Raw genomic sequence first — 17,906 nt, 5'->3', positions numbered from 1 at the left:
GGGGGTGGAATCAGCTGAGAGAGACTGAGGTCTTGGGACCGCCCCTCTACACCAAAAATAACCGTGCTTAGAAACTGCGCCCTTGTGAGCCATTTCGGCTCCACGGCTTTAGAAACTACAAAGCGACTACCTATTGAACCCAGCCAAATTTAAAGAACACTTTTACCTGCGGTCTCTACCCGCCTGCCTATTGGTCCCGAAAGATCCCGCCCTTAATTGATTCATCTCCGATAGGCTTGTGATAACATCAACTCTGCGCCTCACGCAGACAGAGGCAAAACCATTGGTTAGTTTAGATGTCACATTTCCTGGCTCCTCCTTTATTATCTTCCCGAACGCCTTCTGATTGGCTGTGTTCGCCGTGTGAATTTGCGCGTCGGCTTTTCGTCTTGGATTGGGCGGTGTTGCAGGAGGTCGGGTTGGAGCATGAAAGCGGGGCTGTGTGCTGGGAATCGTGCGGGATTGTAAGTAGCGTGTGTATCGCATGCATTTAAATGAAGCATAACTACACCAGCGAGCTATTATTTTGCGAAAACTGTGTTGAATTTGTATATTACGTTGTGCAGTGGAAAACACAGCAGCATTCACTGCAAATTACACTTTGTTATTTATGACTCCGTTTAAAATAACAGACTAATAAATATAACCAAACCAGTGCAAATCTGGAGAAAACACGGTCACTGCACATCCATCCTCGCTGCTCACGCGAATCGATACAGTCAGTGAAAATCGGGTTCCTTTTTTCTTTATTGGATGGTAATTGGTTTTAAAATAGACATCTATGTTTTTTAATTTGTTTACAAGAACAAAACAACACTTCAGTTCATTTGCAAAGTTTTTCTTTTGAATTTTTTAAAGAGTGCTTGCAATATGCTGTTTTTCAGCAGTGCCATTCCACCGATTAAACATGACCAGACAAGCAATGCCCACGATGCTGCTGCTGCTGCTGCTGTGTGTGACCGGGGTGCGGGGCAGCACAGAGGCCGACTCTGAGCTCACAGAATTAACATCAAACGGTTTTATCAAAGTATTGGACTCCGGGAGGGCTGCTTTCATATATTTTGGCGATGCAGGTGAGCGAGGTCGTGTGTTACAGGTAAAGGTGGTGACTCAAGTCACTGCCCTTTTAGTTGGAGGTGGGAATGGTATAACCGTGCAATCATTGCAAGCTGTTTTGCTTTAGATTGCATTAATACCTCACTGTTGTTTTTTGAATGTTAAATCCTAACAGTGCCCCCTATTTACATGTGGACCGGCTGTGGTGTGTTTAGCTATATGGTCGCTCTTGTGTAAATCATTCATCGTAAATAAAGTAATTGGAGCTGACATAAATTAATAGTTATACCACAAGCATGACAAATAACACATGCATATCAGGAATGGAAACAAGACTTGTTGCGTAGCAGTTTGACTCATTCCAGGTTTTACTATGCGCTTGATTAGCCACAGTGTAGAGGTAACAAGCTCGGGCGTGTCTTAAACTTCTAGTAAAAACAGGAGTGGATCAAACTGCTATGCAGTGGGAATCTTAATTCTATCCCTGCATGCATATTGTAGATCTGCAACTTTCAAGGGTATCCTAGCAATTAAACCAAATAAGTTCCACAGACTATGAATTCTCAGTTAAAACTGCCATGGGAGGATTCAGAAGTTCTGTCTAAGTGTAAAACACTGCTTACATGTTTTTAAATGAGATGCCCATGCTTTGGTGGCCCCTGGCTTGGCATGCTCATTCCAGCAGGGAATCTGAAAGGAGATGTAGAGCTGCTGTGTGAAACTTAATTCACCTGTTGTTTGTTTTTCAGTCAGCCCGATCCTCGCCCTGTTCCTCAAGCAGTTAGAGAAATCAGTGGAGGTGCTGGAGGATTATGGGGTCCTGGTTGCTAAGGTACCCAGCCAGTGTTGGTGACTGATGCTTGCCCCCCAGCCTTCCCCCTGGAATCCAGTATTGTTTTCAGTTCTGCACACCTTTCCAACATTGCCTTATAGGGTCACTAGTGAGTTATCAAAGGTTTTATTCACAAGTGAAGGGAGCTCTTAACTTTTTGACCCTGATGTGGATTGCTATGCAATTGAGAAAGTATTATTTTCTTCAACAGGTTTGAGAACAACAAAGTGTAGCCTCCACGATTACACTTTAAAATAGCTTGGAATGGTTAACAGACAGATGGCACTCACAAACTAATGCCAAACTGAAAGCATGTACAAAAATGTGTTTGTCAGCATCCCTTTCATAGTGTTAAATGAGGCTGCATTGACATGCCTTGCCTGGTGCTTCTGAAATGTATTTATTTATCTTTCATTCTTGTTTTGCAGGTGAACTGTGCCAAGGAGCAAGTACCAACATACTGTACAATTGAAAAAGTATTAAAGAAAGTGTATTTATTCAGGTAGGTAACGCAATGCATAGCAATCATGTTAAAATGACATTTCCCTCATGCATTGAAATACAGAAGCACATAAGAGAACTGTCTGTGCTTGTGCAGTGGATAAACAGTCTCTAACCCTCTTCATGTCCCTTTAGTGGAAAAGTTGAAATCTTTTTTTCTTCCAGAGGTGGGGTGGTGCTCCGAAGTTTCACCACAGACACGGTTTTCGACGAGAACGCCATTGTAGCTCACGTGCTGTTGTGAGTACCGACAGCACAAGATTTCTCTTGGCTGTGCTTGGCCAGTTTCCAAAGAGCCCTCGTCTTGGATGTGGGAGACAGTTGGTGAATTCAGTTAAAATCTTTAAGCAGAGTTGAGCAGACTTTAAGCGGATTTTAGAAAGGTACTTCTTTTCATTTGCAGGACTAATATAAAAAAGGCAGGTCCTGCTGGTTTAGTTTAGACCTGAAAATTGTGTTTCCTTTTTTTTATTTTTTACTTAAGCACTTTGCATTGCACAGCCCTCTGTAAAATTCTCAACAGCAGGGGCCCGTGGAATCTTTTCAATAGATGAAAATAAGTAATGGGCAGGGATGGAAATAAGGCTCCTATTGCACAGCTGTTTCACCCTTTCCAGCTTTTACTACAAGCTTGATTAGCCACAGTGTTTAGGTAACAAGCTCATGTGTCTTAATAACGCTCATAGTAAAAACCGGAGTGGATCAAACTGCTATGCAGTGGGAGTCTTAATTCTACCCCTGCAGCATGCCTGCCTCTTGATTTGCCTGTGGGCTGGTTTTTATACACGGTCTGTATGCTTTGCTCTGACTGCAGCGCTCTTCTGTTCAATGAGGTGAAGTATGTGCAGACACCCGCAGAGCTGCAGAACATCGAGAAGGCAGTGAAGGGGCGGGCGGACGTGGTGCTGGCCCGCGTTCAGGCATTGGGAACAGCAGGTAGGCCCTCGCTGAGAGTCATGGACACACAGTGTCTGCAACAGAAACTGAAAAAAACTATACGAAACCCAGCAGAAACCTCCACGCTGTACTGAATAATGGAGGGGGGGGGGTTTAACGGGTAAGAGGGCATTGCAGTTGAAGCTGTTTCAGGTTTTGCAATGACCTCAGCCTGTGTGTTTCAGGTGTGGCAACTCTGAGGTGTGAATGAGGCTTACAGTAAAGCTGGCAAGCTGCTCTGCAGTGGGAGTCTTTTTGTCTGTGTTCCTGTGCTTCTCTCAGTCCCAGTACACTGCTGCTGCTGCTGCTCCTGCTGTCAGGATGCTGCTTGGCACTCCCCTCTCTCTGACCTGTATTTCTGTTCCTCCTCCAGAGCACAGGGCAGTGATGGAAGCTGCTTTTGTCTACGGAGCAGAGTACCAGTTTGTGTTGACGACGGGAGGGATGGTGCTGCAGCACATGGGGTGAGCGAGCGAGTGATTCTGCTTCACTGCGGGGAGCGAGAAGCCTTGCTTCTGCACCAGCAGACAGAGGCTCCAGTACACAGAGCATGTGCTGTACAGAGGGGCTGGCACTGAGAGCATTAGAGATCAGCATCGCTCCACAGTGGAGATCGATTAATTAATCAGTTACTCAGGTGAAGAGGGGAGTGAAGCTTAAGGGCAGTGAAACGGATTTGATTTCTGCCACCCGCCTGGGAGTCTGTGTAAGGTTTTCATTGTAAATGTTCCAGGTTAAATACATTCTGTGTTAGCCCTTGGGTTTTATTGAGAAAGTTCCCTTAGTGACCCTTCATGTAAACTCCAGTTTAGTTTAGTTTGTTCACTGTGTGCTGGCCAGAGCCAACACAGGTCTCAAGAGTGCAAGCACCAATGCAAAGAGAGACCGGATTCATCCAACACTCCAATAAAACATAGTAACAATGCAGCACTATAATATATCAAGCATGCACAAGCTGTACATATTCCATATCTATATTTCTGGTTTATTCTCCGCTTGCATTTGTAAATATTCCACGTCTGGTTTACCCTGTTTGAATTTACTGAAGCAGAAGCGAGCTATTTTCCTCCAGATTGTGTGTGTTGCGCTGATTCCTGCCCCTTGTGCGTGGGGTGCTGTTGTCTTGACCGTGTGCTTGTGCTGTTTGTACTGTGCAGTGTTGAGGAGTCAAGCAAGCTGACCGCTGGACTCTGGTTCCTCCACTGCAAGCTGGTGTCCAGGAGGTCCGAGCCCTGCCGTCACAGCGCCCTGAAGAAGCCCCTGAGCACTGTGCAGATCTACACCTTCCTCAAACTCATGAGCGCACCACTCCTGGTGATTACATCCTCCGGACTTGAAACTGTCATGTTAATGAAGCAAGGCTGTGCAGTTTCTTTTTAATTGGATTCGCATCAGCAATGTAATCAGATTGCAACAATCATTTCCAACCATCATTTTGTGTTTTTTTTCACAAATAGTCGGCTTGTAATTTTTATCATGCACTATGCCTGTTATTAGAAGGTCTCAGATGCGCAGGAAGATCAAAATAATTTGTAGTGCTTTGCTGTCCCCTTCTGTGCAAAATGGATATTGCAGTTACTTTTTGATACTTTCCAGTTGAATGTTGGACAAGAGTGATGAAAACCAAATTCAATATCCCAAAACTAAAATCTGTTCTCATTTCTCAAATGGTTTAGATTGTGATCCGAATGTGTAAGAGGTGGTAGAGTTTTCTTTCTTCCACCTTTCAGATGGAGGTCTCTGCAGACCCTGCTGATGTGAAGACTGTGCACAACCATCTCCAGTGCCCCGTGCTCTTCCTGTTCACACAGAGAGAGACGCTCGTGCTGGACAGGAGCACTGCTGAGTCTGTCGCCTGGAGACTGAGGGGAGAGGCGGGGGTGGTGCTGGTGCACAGGTAACATTGTCTGTGTGTGTGCCTGTGTCTGTCGTGGTGTGTGTTTGTCTGCGAGTGGGTCTGGGCATGTGTGTTTCTGGGTGTGTATCTTTCTTTGTGTGTTTCTCTGTATATGTGTGTGCATCTGCCTGCCTGCCTGTGTGTATCTTAGTGTCTGTCTGTCTGTTTAAAGTTCCACGCAGCGCCTGTGTGAATGAATGAAGAGTGTTTTTCAGAGAGCAGTGATTATATTCTCCATGTCTCGACAGGGATCACCCAGGAGTGAATGTTCCTGCAGGACACAACGTGGCATACCGGCTGCCAGCAGAGGTGAGCTCCCCCCAAGGGCACGGTCACGCCCCCTCCAGAACGCCTGGCACCCATTGCTTCTCTGCAGGCACTGAAGAGAGGCACTGAAGTGAAGCTGTCAGTCTCTCACACGCAAAGGAGGTCATTACCACACAGGTCACAGGAGTCCTGTATACAGGGACTGGGGGTGGAAACCTTTAAAACGTCTGCTCTCACTTTTATGAATTCAGCAGTCCAGAGCAGGAGTGGATTATACACAAACATGTTTCAGGACAAGTTTGCCTTCCTTTGTTTTTAATCTTCTCACGTTAAAAATAGAACGGATAATACCAGACGGATACACTTTTGCTCAGTTTCTACCTGGAGATAAGCCGAGCCTCTGTTAGTGCTTTGCTCAAACTGGTAACAGAACCCCAGTACAATAAGTATTGTTATTGATTTTTTTACACAACGCAGCCTTCGTTTTTAATGAAATGCACAGCGGTAGGTCCTGCTCGCCGTGTGTTCTCAAGGCATGCTGCCCATGCTGTGACTGTGTCTGTGTGAGGCGTTGGTCCGCAGTGCTGCACCTTGCATGGGCAGTTGTGTTCCCGCAGGGCTAGAGAGGATGAGTAAGCAAGCCTGGAGCTGTGTGTTTTGAAAGCCGACCTTGTGTGTTCACTCTTTCAGGGCTCCCGTGTGAAGTACCTGACCCTGCAGGACGTGGAGGGGGTGGTGAGGCTCTTCACAGAGGGGGACAGGGTGGGGGAGGAGGAGGAGGAGGAGGAGGAGGAGGAGGAGGAGGAGGAGGAGCACTGGTCTGTTTTAGGTGAATACATTATTCCATTTATTTTATTTATGTAGTGCCTTTCACACCACAGTATATCAAAGTGCTTTACATGTCGGTTTAAACAGAAATAAGTCTGCCATACCAAGAAGTAGTAAATATTACAAAGTAACAATAAATAATTATAGTAATAATATCAATACAAGATCACCCCCCAGGCACATCACCATTCCACAATTTTCATTTATTCAAGGCACAAAATGGTCATGCAACTTTCCACTCGCAGAGCCAGATTTATAATGGGCTTGTACAGAAAAGGCCTGTCTCTCTAGTTTTTCTAAAAGGTCAATGCTGCTCCTTCCTCAGATATTTTGGATGACGAGGTGTCTGAGTCTGTGTATAGGGACAGGAGTGTCAACCTGGAGTCCCACCTTGTGCCAGCACTGACTGCTCAGACATTCAGCACTGCAGTGGCAGCAGCAGGCCACACGGTGGTGCTCTTCTACCATAGTTGTAAGTACAAATTTGTTCATGTCAGCCAGCCAGCCACTGCACTGAAGTCAGTGATTCGCCAGGGTGATCGAAACAGTAATCTGTTGTGAGGGGGGCACGGCAAGGCAATGAGGTTTACCGGCATAACAGTGCAGAGGCTGGGTGCAAACTGGTGGCCCCACACACCTCAAGCAAGAGTCTTAACCACAGTGCAAAAAAGCTGGGCTCATCTGCATTCGTGGGTATAGAGCTTTTAACCTCATCTCACTGACGGGAATTACAGAATCTGTAACGGCAGTGCATCTCACAACACTGCTCGTCACACAGAGTAATATAATACATGCCCACCTGGAAGGGAATGTCTTCTGTATGCTGCAGTCTTGCCATTTCTGTTTGCACTTCCACAGTTTTCAGTTTTGAGTTAGTACCATATGGCAGCGGAATAAAACACCAAGCCTGGGAAATCAGCCTCCAAAGTACAGTGGAGTAGTGAAGGATGTGGTGGCACTGAACCTGCTGTTTCTGTTTTTGACCGGCAGGGGATGCTGTATCCATGGCCTTCATGCAGTCTTACCTCGAAGTAGCCAGCATGATGCAAGGTAGGGAGCTGTCGGCACTTCATTCTGCCAGACCTCATCTTTGCCTGCTCTCTACTCTGGTGTGTTTCCTTCGTTGTGAAATAAGTTTGTTTCTGGGGTGGGGGGGGTGGCTCAAAAAAACCCCAAAAAACTTTCTCCCATCCCCTTAAATGTTTGCACGTTAAACATGTTTGAGGGGGCAGGAGGAGACCATATTCATGTCTTGTGGATTCCTGGCGTGCATGTGTCACGAGGGGTTAATAGCCATTTACTGTAAATTGGCGATATAATCTTTGGTTATTTTATTATATTTCTTTTAAGAGTTCTAAATGTATTGCTATTGATTGTTTAATAGTTCTGGGTAATGTTAATAATTGGGCAGCAAATCATTCTGCAAGGAAACTTCCACTGAATCAATACAGAGTGTCATGAGAGTCTGGGAAGAAGGACATTTTACTGGAGCAAATATTTATCATGTGAAAACAACAGTACGCATGCTCGGCACTGGCAGCAGATCACAAATGTATTTACACAAGAAGGGCTTTTTATCAAAAGGGAGTTTCTTGCATCTCACAAGTTTAGATACAGAACCCTACTGTGTGTTCTCTTCTCTCTGTCTGTGTATCAGAAAGCGTGGGTCATATTCGGTATAATTAGCTCGATTTCCCAAACTAAGCTAGTTAAGAGAATTCCGATTGAGTGTCCTGGAAATTCTTCACAGTTAACTGGAGAGTTTATGATGTGAATTCAGCTCCTGTTTACTCATGCACTCTGCATCCAGGTCAGTAGTCTGGGTTGCGGTGCCCAGTGCCTCTCCTAGTAGCAGTTCTGCAGTTTGGAGTGCTGTGTTTGAAATCTGGTTGCTCAGAGTTGCCTTTGTGCTCCCATCAGGTTTAGGGTTGCGACTGTGCTGGGGATACCCTTCTAAAAGTTCACCATGGGATTTCTTCACAGACATTTTGCAGTTTTCCAGTGCTTTTCCCCTGGTTATACTGTGCATGTAGCCTAATTTACCACAGTTGTGCTGTGTTTTTTAATGCGCTTTACCATTTCTCTCTGGCCATTACAATGCTTGCCTGTGCATTACCTTGCTTTCACTGTGCTGTATCACACTGTGCTTTTACCGTAGGAGGCTTTTTTACGAGGGTAGTTTTCCTGCTCACACTGCTTGGCCCTGTCTCGCTAGCTTGGTCACATTCAAGGTGATTTTGCATGACAGAAAGCAGGCGTGGAGGTCAGCCGTTAATCTTCAGTCCTCCTGATCGTCTGGACAAACGACCAAGAAACAGACTTTCACCTCAGTTCTTTCCAGACATCATGCCACACGTTTCTGTCAGAGCTGCACGTAATGAGAGCAGTGTGTAATGAATCCAAGTCAAGAACAGGAGATTATTTTGTTAGCTAGAGTTTGTCGCAGGTCTGAGGCAGTTTCTTTCTATTGCAGTTGTTGCTTTTTGTTGCTCAGTGAAATGCTTATTATTCATAAAACTGCATTGTTATTGGAAATTGATAAAAAACAGCAATAATAATGAAGGCAGTGCCCACTTTTCAGTGATAGCACTAGCATGATTGGCTGTATGTATGTCATGTGACTGGTGCTTCCTTACAGTATTTTCAATGGACAGCTCTCCAGCATACCGCTCTGATTGGCTGAACAGGCTTTGTTTTTATGCCAGGATACAGTTAGTGGGTATAGGTTTCTGTCTTGTCATTGATGTTTTATTACTATATGCATCACATGTACCTGTATAGCCGCTGTGGAAATCTCGGTATTGATCAGTCACTTGCTGATTTACGAGCAGCTGCGTCTCGTGCTTTTGATCCTGTATCGTGCTGTAAGGAAACATCACCACACAGGGTTACACCATGCCAAAGAAAGACTTTGAAAAAGAGTTTGCGTGGACGCGCTTGTCATTGACTTTCCTTTAGTGTCTCTAAATTCAGCACTGACCAGTGCCTAACAGTTATGCGTGATCCCAGACTGTAATCCCGGTTTTGGATGTAGAATGCATCACATCTGTGGAACCAGTGTTTGCCATTGAAAATGATACTGCTTCTAACAGTTTGTATTTAAAATCTTCCACCGCAGCGCAGTAAATAAATCAGCTGGCAGTTTAGCGAGAGGGCAGATTGTTTGAGATGGAATTGTTTTGAAAGCACAGTTCTGACTGCAGGGTCTGCCATTTCTGTTGCAGACCCTTCTCATTGGCCTTTCAGTGTAATTATTGTAATTGATCACGGCTCTTGGGTTTTAAAGTTGTTTGTTTTTTATAATATAAATAGGGTTATAACCACTTTTTTCAGGTTTTATTTTTGATCACGACACCCCTTTTCAACTTATTTTGAGCAGATTCCATTTCCTAATTAAACTCAAACAGCTGTTCATTACAAAACAACGTCACTTGTTTTTACCTTCATGTCTTGACTGAACCTGATTTGTGTTTTGCTTCATTTTGATTTCAAACAGACGGGCAAATTAGGTTAATTGCTCATCACTGAAACTAATTGCATTTCATTCTTCGCCTAGTTTATCGCTGTGCCTTTCTCATTTTCACTCTATTTTCTTTTCATCATAAAATACCCAGTCCAGAATGAACACTGATGACAAGTCCAGCATTTCAAATCTCCTTGATTTGTAGCAGAGAGAGAAAATATCTTAAATACAGTCTTCAGTTAGTAGTTTTCTCTTGATTTAGGATGTAGAGACAGCTTAACAATGACTAATGACCATTTAAAGAGGAGGGGGAGGGAGGGGGGAGAGATTTGGAAATTTAAAAAAGTTCAAGCCCTTAATATAAACCATGAGCCAGCGGAAGCACGCAGTTTTTATTTTTCCATCGCTGTTTATCAATTCAATCAGTAACTTTTTAACCTGAGAGTTGGCGTTATAAACTTCTTGTGCAGCAAACAGGATTGTTTTTTTCACAGTTTGAACCTGGTTTTGTTCTGGTTTGATAAAAGATGTTGCAATCAGTCAGAGCTCTGAATGGAGTCACATCAAGGATACATCCTACCACCACTGTGGCTCTGGGATAGGAAGGGTTAACCCCCCAGAAAACCTTTAAACCCCCCTTGTCTGTTATTGAACAGGGAAGGAAATAAGACTCCCATTGCATAGCAGCTTCAGCTAGTCCTGGTTTTACTAGGAATTTAATGAGACACACTGATGCACCGGGGATAATCAAGCACATATTAAAAGCTGGAATGGATGAAAGTGCTATGCAACAGGAGTCTTATTTCCGTCCCTGTTGAACAGTGGGATGTGTTTAGCTGATGCAGTTGCTGGTCAGAATGGTGTTCCAGCATACCCTGTTGGCTGTGTTCCTCTGTACGCTGTCTCTCCTAGACGTGGTGGATGTGTCACTGGCCCGCGTGAACTGCGGTGACTGGACGGAGGTGTGCACCAATCAGAACGCCAGCCAAATTCCTACGGTGACGCTCTTCAGCCCCGGCGATCGACCGCGACGCTACAACGGCATGCTGGGAACAGAGAGTCTGCACAGCTTCATCAGATTGTGAGTGCGCCTGCCTGTGTGTGTGTCTCACTCTCTCTCACTCACTGAGATTCATCTTCTTTTACAAGACTTTCCTGGGTAAAAGGACAATGGAAAATGTCATTTGTTTTGATGAGTCAGGAATGCAAAGCGGGAGACAGTGGGTTTGTTTCTATCGAGTGCTGTTTCATATTAATTAACATCATGGCCAGGACGTTTATAAAGGTGTGCAGCTGTGTTTTTATGCATAGTATTGTTGCGGTTTTCCCTCGTTTATTAATATACCGTCCCGTCCTTGTTGTTCTTAACAGTGCTTACCTACACTTTGCTATGCTTTTACTGTGGGAAGCTTTTTTTTTATAAGGTTGTACTCAGAGCAGTACTGTACAGTAACTTCAGTCGTGCTGTTCAAGAAAAGTCCTAAAACAAACAGGAACGCGGAGGAGTGCAGCAAGCCACTCTGACTGCATGACTGGAATTTCACATTTGGTAGAGTAAGAACAAGCCGGTGTAAAGCAGCGAAGCCCCATGCCCTTTGATAAACTCTGCTGCCATGACAGCATTTTTAATTACCTGGCACTCGCCTCTGTCTCCATTGCTTCGCTGCACCTAAGAAAACACACTGAGCCAGCCGGGATTTGAAATAGTAAAATAACAGGGTGAAAGATAACATTGTGGTTTTGATTTGCATTCACTCAAACACAAGTGTTTGTGTGTGGGAGAGCATGCGTCACCCAGCATGAGACTGCGACAGGCATGGACTGTTTTGATTTACAGGAGCTGCTTCTATAACAACAAGATTTGCACTATAAAACCAATCGCTTATTTATTTATATGTGTTTGTTTGCTTTCCTTCTTGGCCTCCTAAAAGGTGCTATGTTTGGTATTAATCGATGATGATGTTGTTGTCGTCTGTGTGGAAGCCTGTGGTGTCTCGGTAATGGAGCCTGGCTCCCTCCCTCTTTCCTCTCTCCAGCTGATAAGCGCTAGGAGATGTCTGATATTGTTCCACAGCGACTGGACTGCATGGAAGGTCCTGCTGCATTTCTCAGCACGGCCGAGCTTTCTTAATTCCATTTTTTGTCTTTGTAAAGCACATTTAGCTCCCGTTTCCAGTGTGAATGACTGAGGTCTGCCTCGTTCGCTCCTAAGTGAGTGCTCTTGCTTTTAGTGAGGTCCCAGGTCTTTATATAGTTCTGTAAAGTAGCCCTCATACTGCCAGCACAGTATCTTTATCAGCTGTAAGAAGTGAAATCCTCATCACAATTTTTTTTTTTTTTTTTTTATTCCAGTGAAAGCATTGTAAAGAATTGTGAGAGATGGTAATGCATGTTAATAAACATGGCAAACCAGGGTAAAGGCACAATATAATCATGAGGAAAAGTGAGCTGAAACTGCAAAAAACAGTGTGCAGAAAACCCCCTGGTAAAGTTTTGTAAGGGGTTTCAGATCTTGTTGTTTCTTCGTGGTTTCAGGAGCAGGATGCCGGCCCCGCTGCACTTGTCCTCAGAGGACGAAGCAGAGTCCTTCCTCCGAGGGGACCTGTCCCACAGCCTGACCCCCCACACCCCAGTGCTGGTCCTGGGCTTGTTCAACTCCAGACTGGAGCCAGGTACTGAGGAACCTGTTCAAATACAGCATCGATAGCATTAGACTTGTTATCCCTGGCACCCCTTTCTCGCTTGTCTTCTTCCCTTGTTTGTTATTGCTGCAGGTCCACACCCCAGTGCTGGTCCTGGGCTTGTTCAACTCCAGACTGGAGCCAGGTACTGAGCCAATGTCTGGCAAAGACAACATTACATTAAAACATTATGAGTTTTAATTCTAAATTGTATTGCAGTTGCTCCGTGGAGTACTGATGGTCTGCAGCAGACCTGGGGTCCATTCCAATGCAGTCGTGCAATTCAGAATTCATTTCCATTCCAATGCAGTCGTGCAATTCAGAATTCATTTCAATTCCAATGCAGTCGTGCAATTCAGAATTCATTTCAATTCCAATGCAGTCGTGCAATTCAGAATTCATTTCAATTCCAATGCAGTCGTGCAATTCAGAATTCTTTTCAATTCCAATGTAATTGTACCTTCAGTTAAACCTTGGCACATCTGTGTCGTTGTAATTCTACCATAGTACTGATTGAGTTACAGTTACACGTTATTTGTCATTCTATCATTATTCTTGTATTTTAAACCCTATTTGTTTGAAAAATAAGTTCTCTATTCTGTGTCTGTACCTGGGGTTATTGCTGGGTTATATAGAATAAACACAGTAAACCCGTGAATGCGGGTAGTTGTTTATGACATTTGAGGATGTTGAAAAATACTTTGTCGAACGTTTCTCATTGAGTTTGAGTATTTAAGTGCAGTCCTATTAAGTGTTTATACAATAGTTTGAGTGGCTGTGTTTCAGGACGTGTTGCAATTCAGCTTGTTTGCTTGATCTTTGTTTTATTAAGGGGGCAGCCCTCCTGCAGAGAATGCTGTTAGATGAGATGTTGTGTCTGAAGCGGTCCATTGTTTTAATAAACACGTTATCAGCTCTACCCTAAGCAGGCTGTTATTGTGTAATGTGGTATGTACAATTGCTCATTCCCCTGAGTCAAAGCCCGCTGGCATCGTTCCAAATCAGCATCTGTTATCCAAAGCCAGTTTGTTTAATCACCTGTGGAAACAGTGAATCTCTAAAATCATCGATCCAATAGTCACGTAATCCAGACCTGCCATCAGTGTGGCATGCTGGTACTGGCCAGGCCCTGTGGCTCGGGGCACGGGTCCCGGTCTCAGATTCCAGTGGTACGCCTGGCAGAGGCAGTGGACGGTCCGTGCAGCAGACAGTAACAGAGGTGAGGTGAGGATCTCCTTGCGTGATTCCAAACTCCTGTGGACAGTGCTGGGCATTCTACCATTCTCACCCTGACATGCTACCTCTTGTAAAAGCTGAGCACACTTTTATGAGGATTATACTCTGCATTTACTGTAGGGTGACCCCCTGATCTCCTCTCCTGTTGTCTTCTCTTCCAGGCAGCATTGTGTTCCAGGAGGCTTGCCTGGCCCTGAGAGGGGAGCTTGTGACTGGTATCTTCGCTGAACCACAGGCATCCCAGTGGTACTTGACTTAATTTCCTCTTCATGTCCCAGAGTCTGGGTAGAAATCTGAACTCTTGTAATGGTTCTGCTCTGCTTGTGAAGTACCCAATAATGAATTTGTATAATTGCAATGATACAGGAATAGAGGAGCTGGCAAGAGAGAGGAACACAACTGGAAAGTGGACTGCTTTCCACTGCACGTGATGTATTGTGTTTTGCCTAGCATTAGCATTCATACCTCGTTTGTAAGCTAAAACATTTTCCCATGTATTAAGAAAGGGTTTAGAACTTTGAAATTTGAATGCCTGGCAGCTAGTGGTGGTAATCTGCTTGGCTGCTTCTCTGAGAGGTCATATAAAAATAAAGGATTATTTAATAAATGTGAGAATATAAACCTTGGATCTTGGTAGTTAGATTTCTTATGATTGTTGATCATATAGTCTTTGTCATCACAAATAATATTGTAGATATCGTAAATATTTTACATTTTAACAGAAAGCCTAAATTGAATTAAATCTTTAAGTTAATTTGTCTTTGGTTTGCCTAGCGATAACGATTGATCTAACCCCTCGAATTCATTAGGCAGTCAGGGAAACAAGGCTGCTCAAACCCGTCTCTGGAATTGAATTACACAGTGTAGGGAAGGGGGGTTTAGCACAAAGCCTGCAGTAAGACAAAAGAAAGAACAAGGAAAAAAAGATTAAAATCATCTTAAAGAAAACAAGAGATTTGAAACAATTTAACGTCGTTCTTGATTTAAATTCACTAAAAATACAAGATGCAAGCGTTTTTATTCTTAAATTGCCTGACAAGCATAGAATAACGCAGGTAGGAAAAACCTAAGTAAAGCAAAACTATGCGATGTCTAGCCAAAGTCGCAACCCGACATATAATGTAATTTCTTATGGTAAAATAATAGGAATTCGGAATACAATCTGAATGATTTAGCTAAAATGATGTATGTTTTAAAAGTTTCCCCTTTCTAAATGATGAGAATGAGCTCATGAAGCGAGAGAAAGAGGGGGGCAAGCAATCAAGGTGGGGCCCATTCAGACACACACTAGCCGATCGGAATGTACAGCGGGATATTAAACTATCCCTTTGTTTGAAAAGTATAAAGCCGACTGTAACCATTAGCTCCTTGCTCCCTGATTTCTGCCCCCTGATCCCTGGGTACCTGCTCGCTGCTACCTGCTCTCTCGGATTCAAAGAAACTACAAGACTGCACCACAAGCCCTTGGCTCTCAGTATTTATCTGTCAAGGTCAGGGGCTCTGACACTCGGAGAAACACAAGGTAACAGCATGGTGAAGCGTGACTGCCTCCCAGGCTAGGTAACAATACTCTTAAATATCTCTTCAGGTATTGTGCGATTCCTTGTTAGTGTCACTTTGTACTAATATTTCATTGGCAAATTGTTGTTTTAAAACCTTGGTTCTCATTGTAGTGCTTTTAACGTGATATGAAATGTATAACTGTTTTGTGGGATTTTCAACTTAATAAATACCATCTTTCTAAGAAGAGATTCCCAGTATTGAATCGTTCACTCATGTTGAACAAACATGATTTATGAACTTTCAACAGTCTGAAATGTGCTCTGGTTTTGGCTTATTGCAAGGTGTAACTTTTTCCATTGTTTTCAGAGAGCGATGTTGAAAACAGATGTGTGCATTATAACAGGATGTGGTTATTGTTTTAATAGTAACTGTCTACGATAGTACCCTGTGTAAAGATGCTGATAATTGTATGGCAGCCAGGTTTGGACTGCGTCACTGATCAAATGAATGTGCCGTTTTGCTTGGTGAGTGCAGAGAGTGGGAAGAGAGAGTCTTAACCTTTTTCCAATGCGGTATGCTTTAACAAAACAAAAACAGCCTTGATACACAAAATGTCACTGCATTTTTGTAAGTGAGCGTGTTTCCCCTGTGTTCAGGGCCCAGCAGTACACTGCCTCCCTGCCAGCGCTGATCCTCTCCAGGACCCCCAACTCTCTCATCCACACCCTCCCCCTCCTGAGCTCCAGCACAGAGGAGGTCGTCTCCATTGTAAGGAGGGCCGCCCTGCACCCGCTCGTAAGTGTGAACTCTGTAGTTGCGTCCAAATGGTTTGCATTCCGCCTATAGAATTAACACATTCTGCTTCATACAGTTCAGTGAAACCTGCTGAATAAGGTTATGTTAACATACTGAATTACATGCTACTTTGTAGTTTCTCCATAGAACGGGAAAGAAACTGACAAAAATGTGACATTTCGAAATCTAACAAGAAATACTGTCCTACTAAAACTTTTGCAATCTCATTGTGTAGTTTTTGATTTACATGGTGTTCAATAAAATATCTAAATAATGTTCATATATTTATATATGGTCTCCATCCTAAAATTGTAGGTGATGCTAAACTTTTTCACCATAGCTGTACAGTAGCCCTGCGCTAGCACAGTAGCCCTGCGCTAGCACAGTAGCCCTGCGCTAGCACAGTAGCCCGTAGCTGTACAGTAGCCCTGCGCTAGCACAGTAACCCGTAGCTAGTACAGTAACCCTGCGCTAGCACAGTAACCCGTAGCGGTGCAGTAACCCTGCGCTAGCACAGTAACCCGTAGCGGTGCAGTAACCCTGCGCTAGCACAGTAACCCGTAGCGGTGCAGTAACCCTGCGCTAGCACAGTAACCCGTAGCTGTACAGTAACCCTGTAGCACAGTAACCCGTAGCAGTAACCCTGCGCTAGCACAGTAACCCGTAGCTGTACAGTAACCCTGCGCTAGCACAGTAACCCGTAGCGGTGCAGTAACCCTGCGCTAGCACAGTAACCCGTAGCGGTGCAGTAACCCTGCGCTAGCACAGTAACCCGTAGCGGTACAGTAACCCTGCGCTAGCACAGTAACCCGTAGCGGTGCAGTAACCCTGCGCTAGCACAGTAACCCGTAGCTGTACAGTAACCCTGCGCTAGCACAGTAACCCGTAGCGGTACAGTAACCCTGCGCTAGCACAGTAACCCGTAGCGGTACAGTAACCCTGCGCTAGCACAGTAGCCCGTAGCTGTACAGTAACCCTGCGCTAGCACAGTAGCCCGTAGCGGTACAGTAACCCTGCGCTAGCACAGTAGCCCGTAGCGGTACAGTAGCCCTGCGCTAGCACAGTAGCCCGTAGCTGTACAGTAACCCTGCGCTAGCACAGTAGCCCGTAGCTGTACAGTAACCCTGCGCTAGCACAGTAACCCGTAGCTGTACAGTAACCCTGCGCTAGCACAGTAGCCCGTAGCTGTACAGTAACCCTGCGCTAGCACAGTAACCCGTAGCGGTACAGTAACCCTGCGCTAGCACAGTAACCCGTAGCGGTACAGTAACCCTGCGCTAGCACAGTAACCCGTAGCTGTACAGTAACCCTGCGCTAGCACAGTAGCCCGTAGCGGTACAGTAACCCTGCGCTAGCACAGTAGCCCGTAGCTGTACAGTAGCCCTGCGCTAGCACAGTAGTAGCTGTACAGTAACCCTGCGCTAGCACAGTAACCCGTAGCCAGTAGCCCTGCGCTAGCACAGTAGTAGCTGTACAGTAACCCTGCGCTAGCACAGTAACCCGTAGCTGTACAGTAGCCCTGCGCTAGCACAGTAACCCGTAGCTGTACAGTAACCCTGCGCTAGCACAGTAACCCGTAGCGGTACAGTAACCCTGCGCTAGCACAGTAGCCCGTAGCTGTACAGTAACCCTGCGCTAGCACAGTAACCCGTAGCTGTACAGTAGCCCTGCGCTAGCACAGTAACCCGTAGCTGTACAGTAGCCCTGCGCTAGCACAGTAACCCGTAGCTGTACAGTAGCCCTGCGCTGGCACAGTAACCCGTAGCTGCACAGTCCTGCTGACCAGAGTTCTTGGAGCCACTTCTTTTCAGGAGTGTGCAAGAAATTCAACATTGACTTTTCCCTTTAGGATCATTGCTGCTGTTCAGCTGGCTGCCAGTGGCTCCCTGACAAAAAGTCTTCTTAACCCTT

General features: G+C 44.9%; 1 protein-coding gene across 3 annotated transcripts in view; it reads left to right on the top strand.

Annotated features, from left to right (window-relative positions):
* The first annotated feature begins 354 nt into the window (after positions 1 to 354).
* LOC121330041 (thioredoxin domain-containing protein 16-like) overlaps positions 355 to 17,906 on the top strand; it is a 35,690-nt gene continuing 18,138 nt past the window's right edge. The window contains exons 1-17 of one of the 3 annotated variants that reach the window (XM_041276278.1): positions 355 to 464; positions 888 to 1,073; positions 1,806 to 1,888; positions 2,317 to 2,390; positions 2,555 to 2,629; positions 3,204 to 3,325; positions 3,699 to 3,789; positions 4,483 to 4,639; positions 5,056 to 5,222; positions 5,471 to 5,531; positions 6,180 to 6,318; positions 6,643 to 6,789; positions 7,308 to 7,367; positions 10,693 to 10,861; positions 12,316 to 12,452; positions 13,859 to 13,943; positions 15,857 to 15,995. In XM_041276278.1, the coding sequence (XP_041132212.1) occupies positions 908 to 1,073; positions 1,806 to 1,888; positions 2,317 to 2,390; positions 2,555 to 2,629; positions 3,204 to 3,325; positions 3,699 to 3,789; positions 4,483 to 4,639; positions 5,056 to 5,222; positions 5,471 to 5,531; positions 6,180 to 6,318; positions 6,643 to 6,789; positions 7,308 to 7,367; positions 10,693 to 10,861; positions 12,316 to 12,452; positions 13,859 to 13,943; positions 15,857 to 15,995 (1,872 nt within the window). In that variant the 5' untranslated portion in view covers positions 355 to 464; positions 888 to 907. Of the gene's footprint in view, positions 465 to 570; positions 757 to 884; positions 1,074 to 1,805; positions 1,889 to 2,316; positions 2,391 to 2,554; positions 2,630 to 3,203; positions 3,326 to 3,698; positions 3,790 to 4,482; positions 4,640 to 5,055; positions 5,223 to 5,470; positions 5,532 to 6,179; positions 6,319 to 6,642; positions 6,790 to 7,307; positions 7,368 to 10,692; positions 10,862 to 12,315; positions 12,453 to 13,858; positions 13,944 to 15,856; positions 15,996 to 17,906 lie in introns of those variants that run through there. The other 2 variants (XM_041276276.1, XM_041276277.1) reach the window with 2 other exon arrangements.

Source organism: Polyodon spathula, chromosome 17, assembly GCF_017654505.1.
Source record: "Polyodon spathula isolate WHYD16114869_AA chromosome 17, ASM1765450v1, whole genome shotgun sequence".
In the NCBI taxonomy this organism is placed as follows: domain Eukaryota; kingdom Metazoa; phylum Chordata; class Actinopteri; order Acipenseriformes; family Polyodontidae; genus Polyodon; species Polyodon spathula.
Note: the sequence above shows the minus strand (reverse complement) of the source record. Positions and strands in the feature narration are given on the sequence as shown.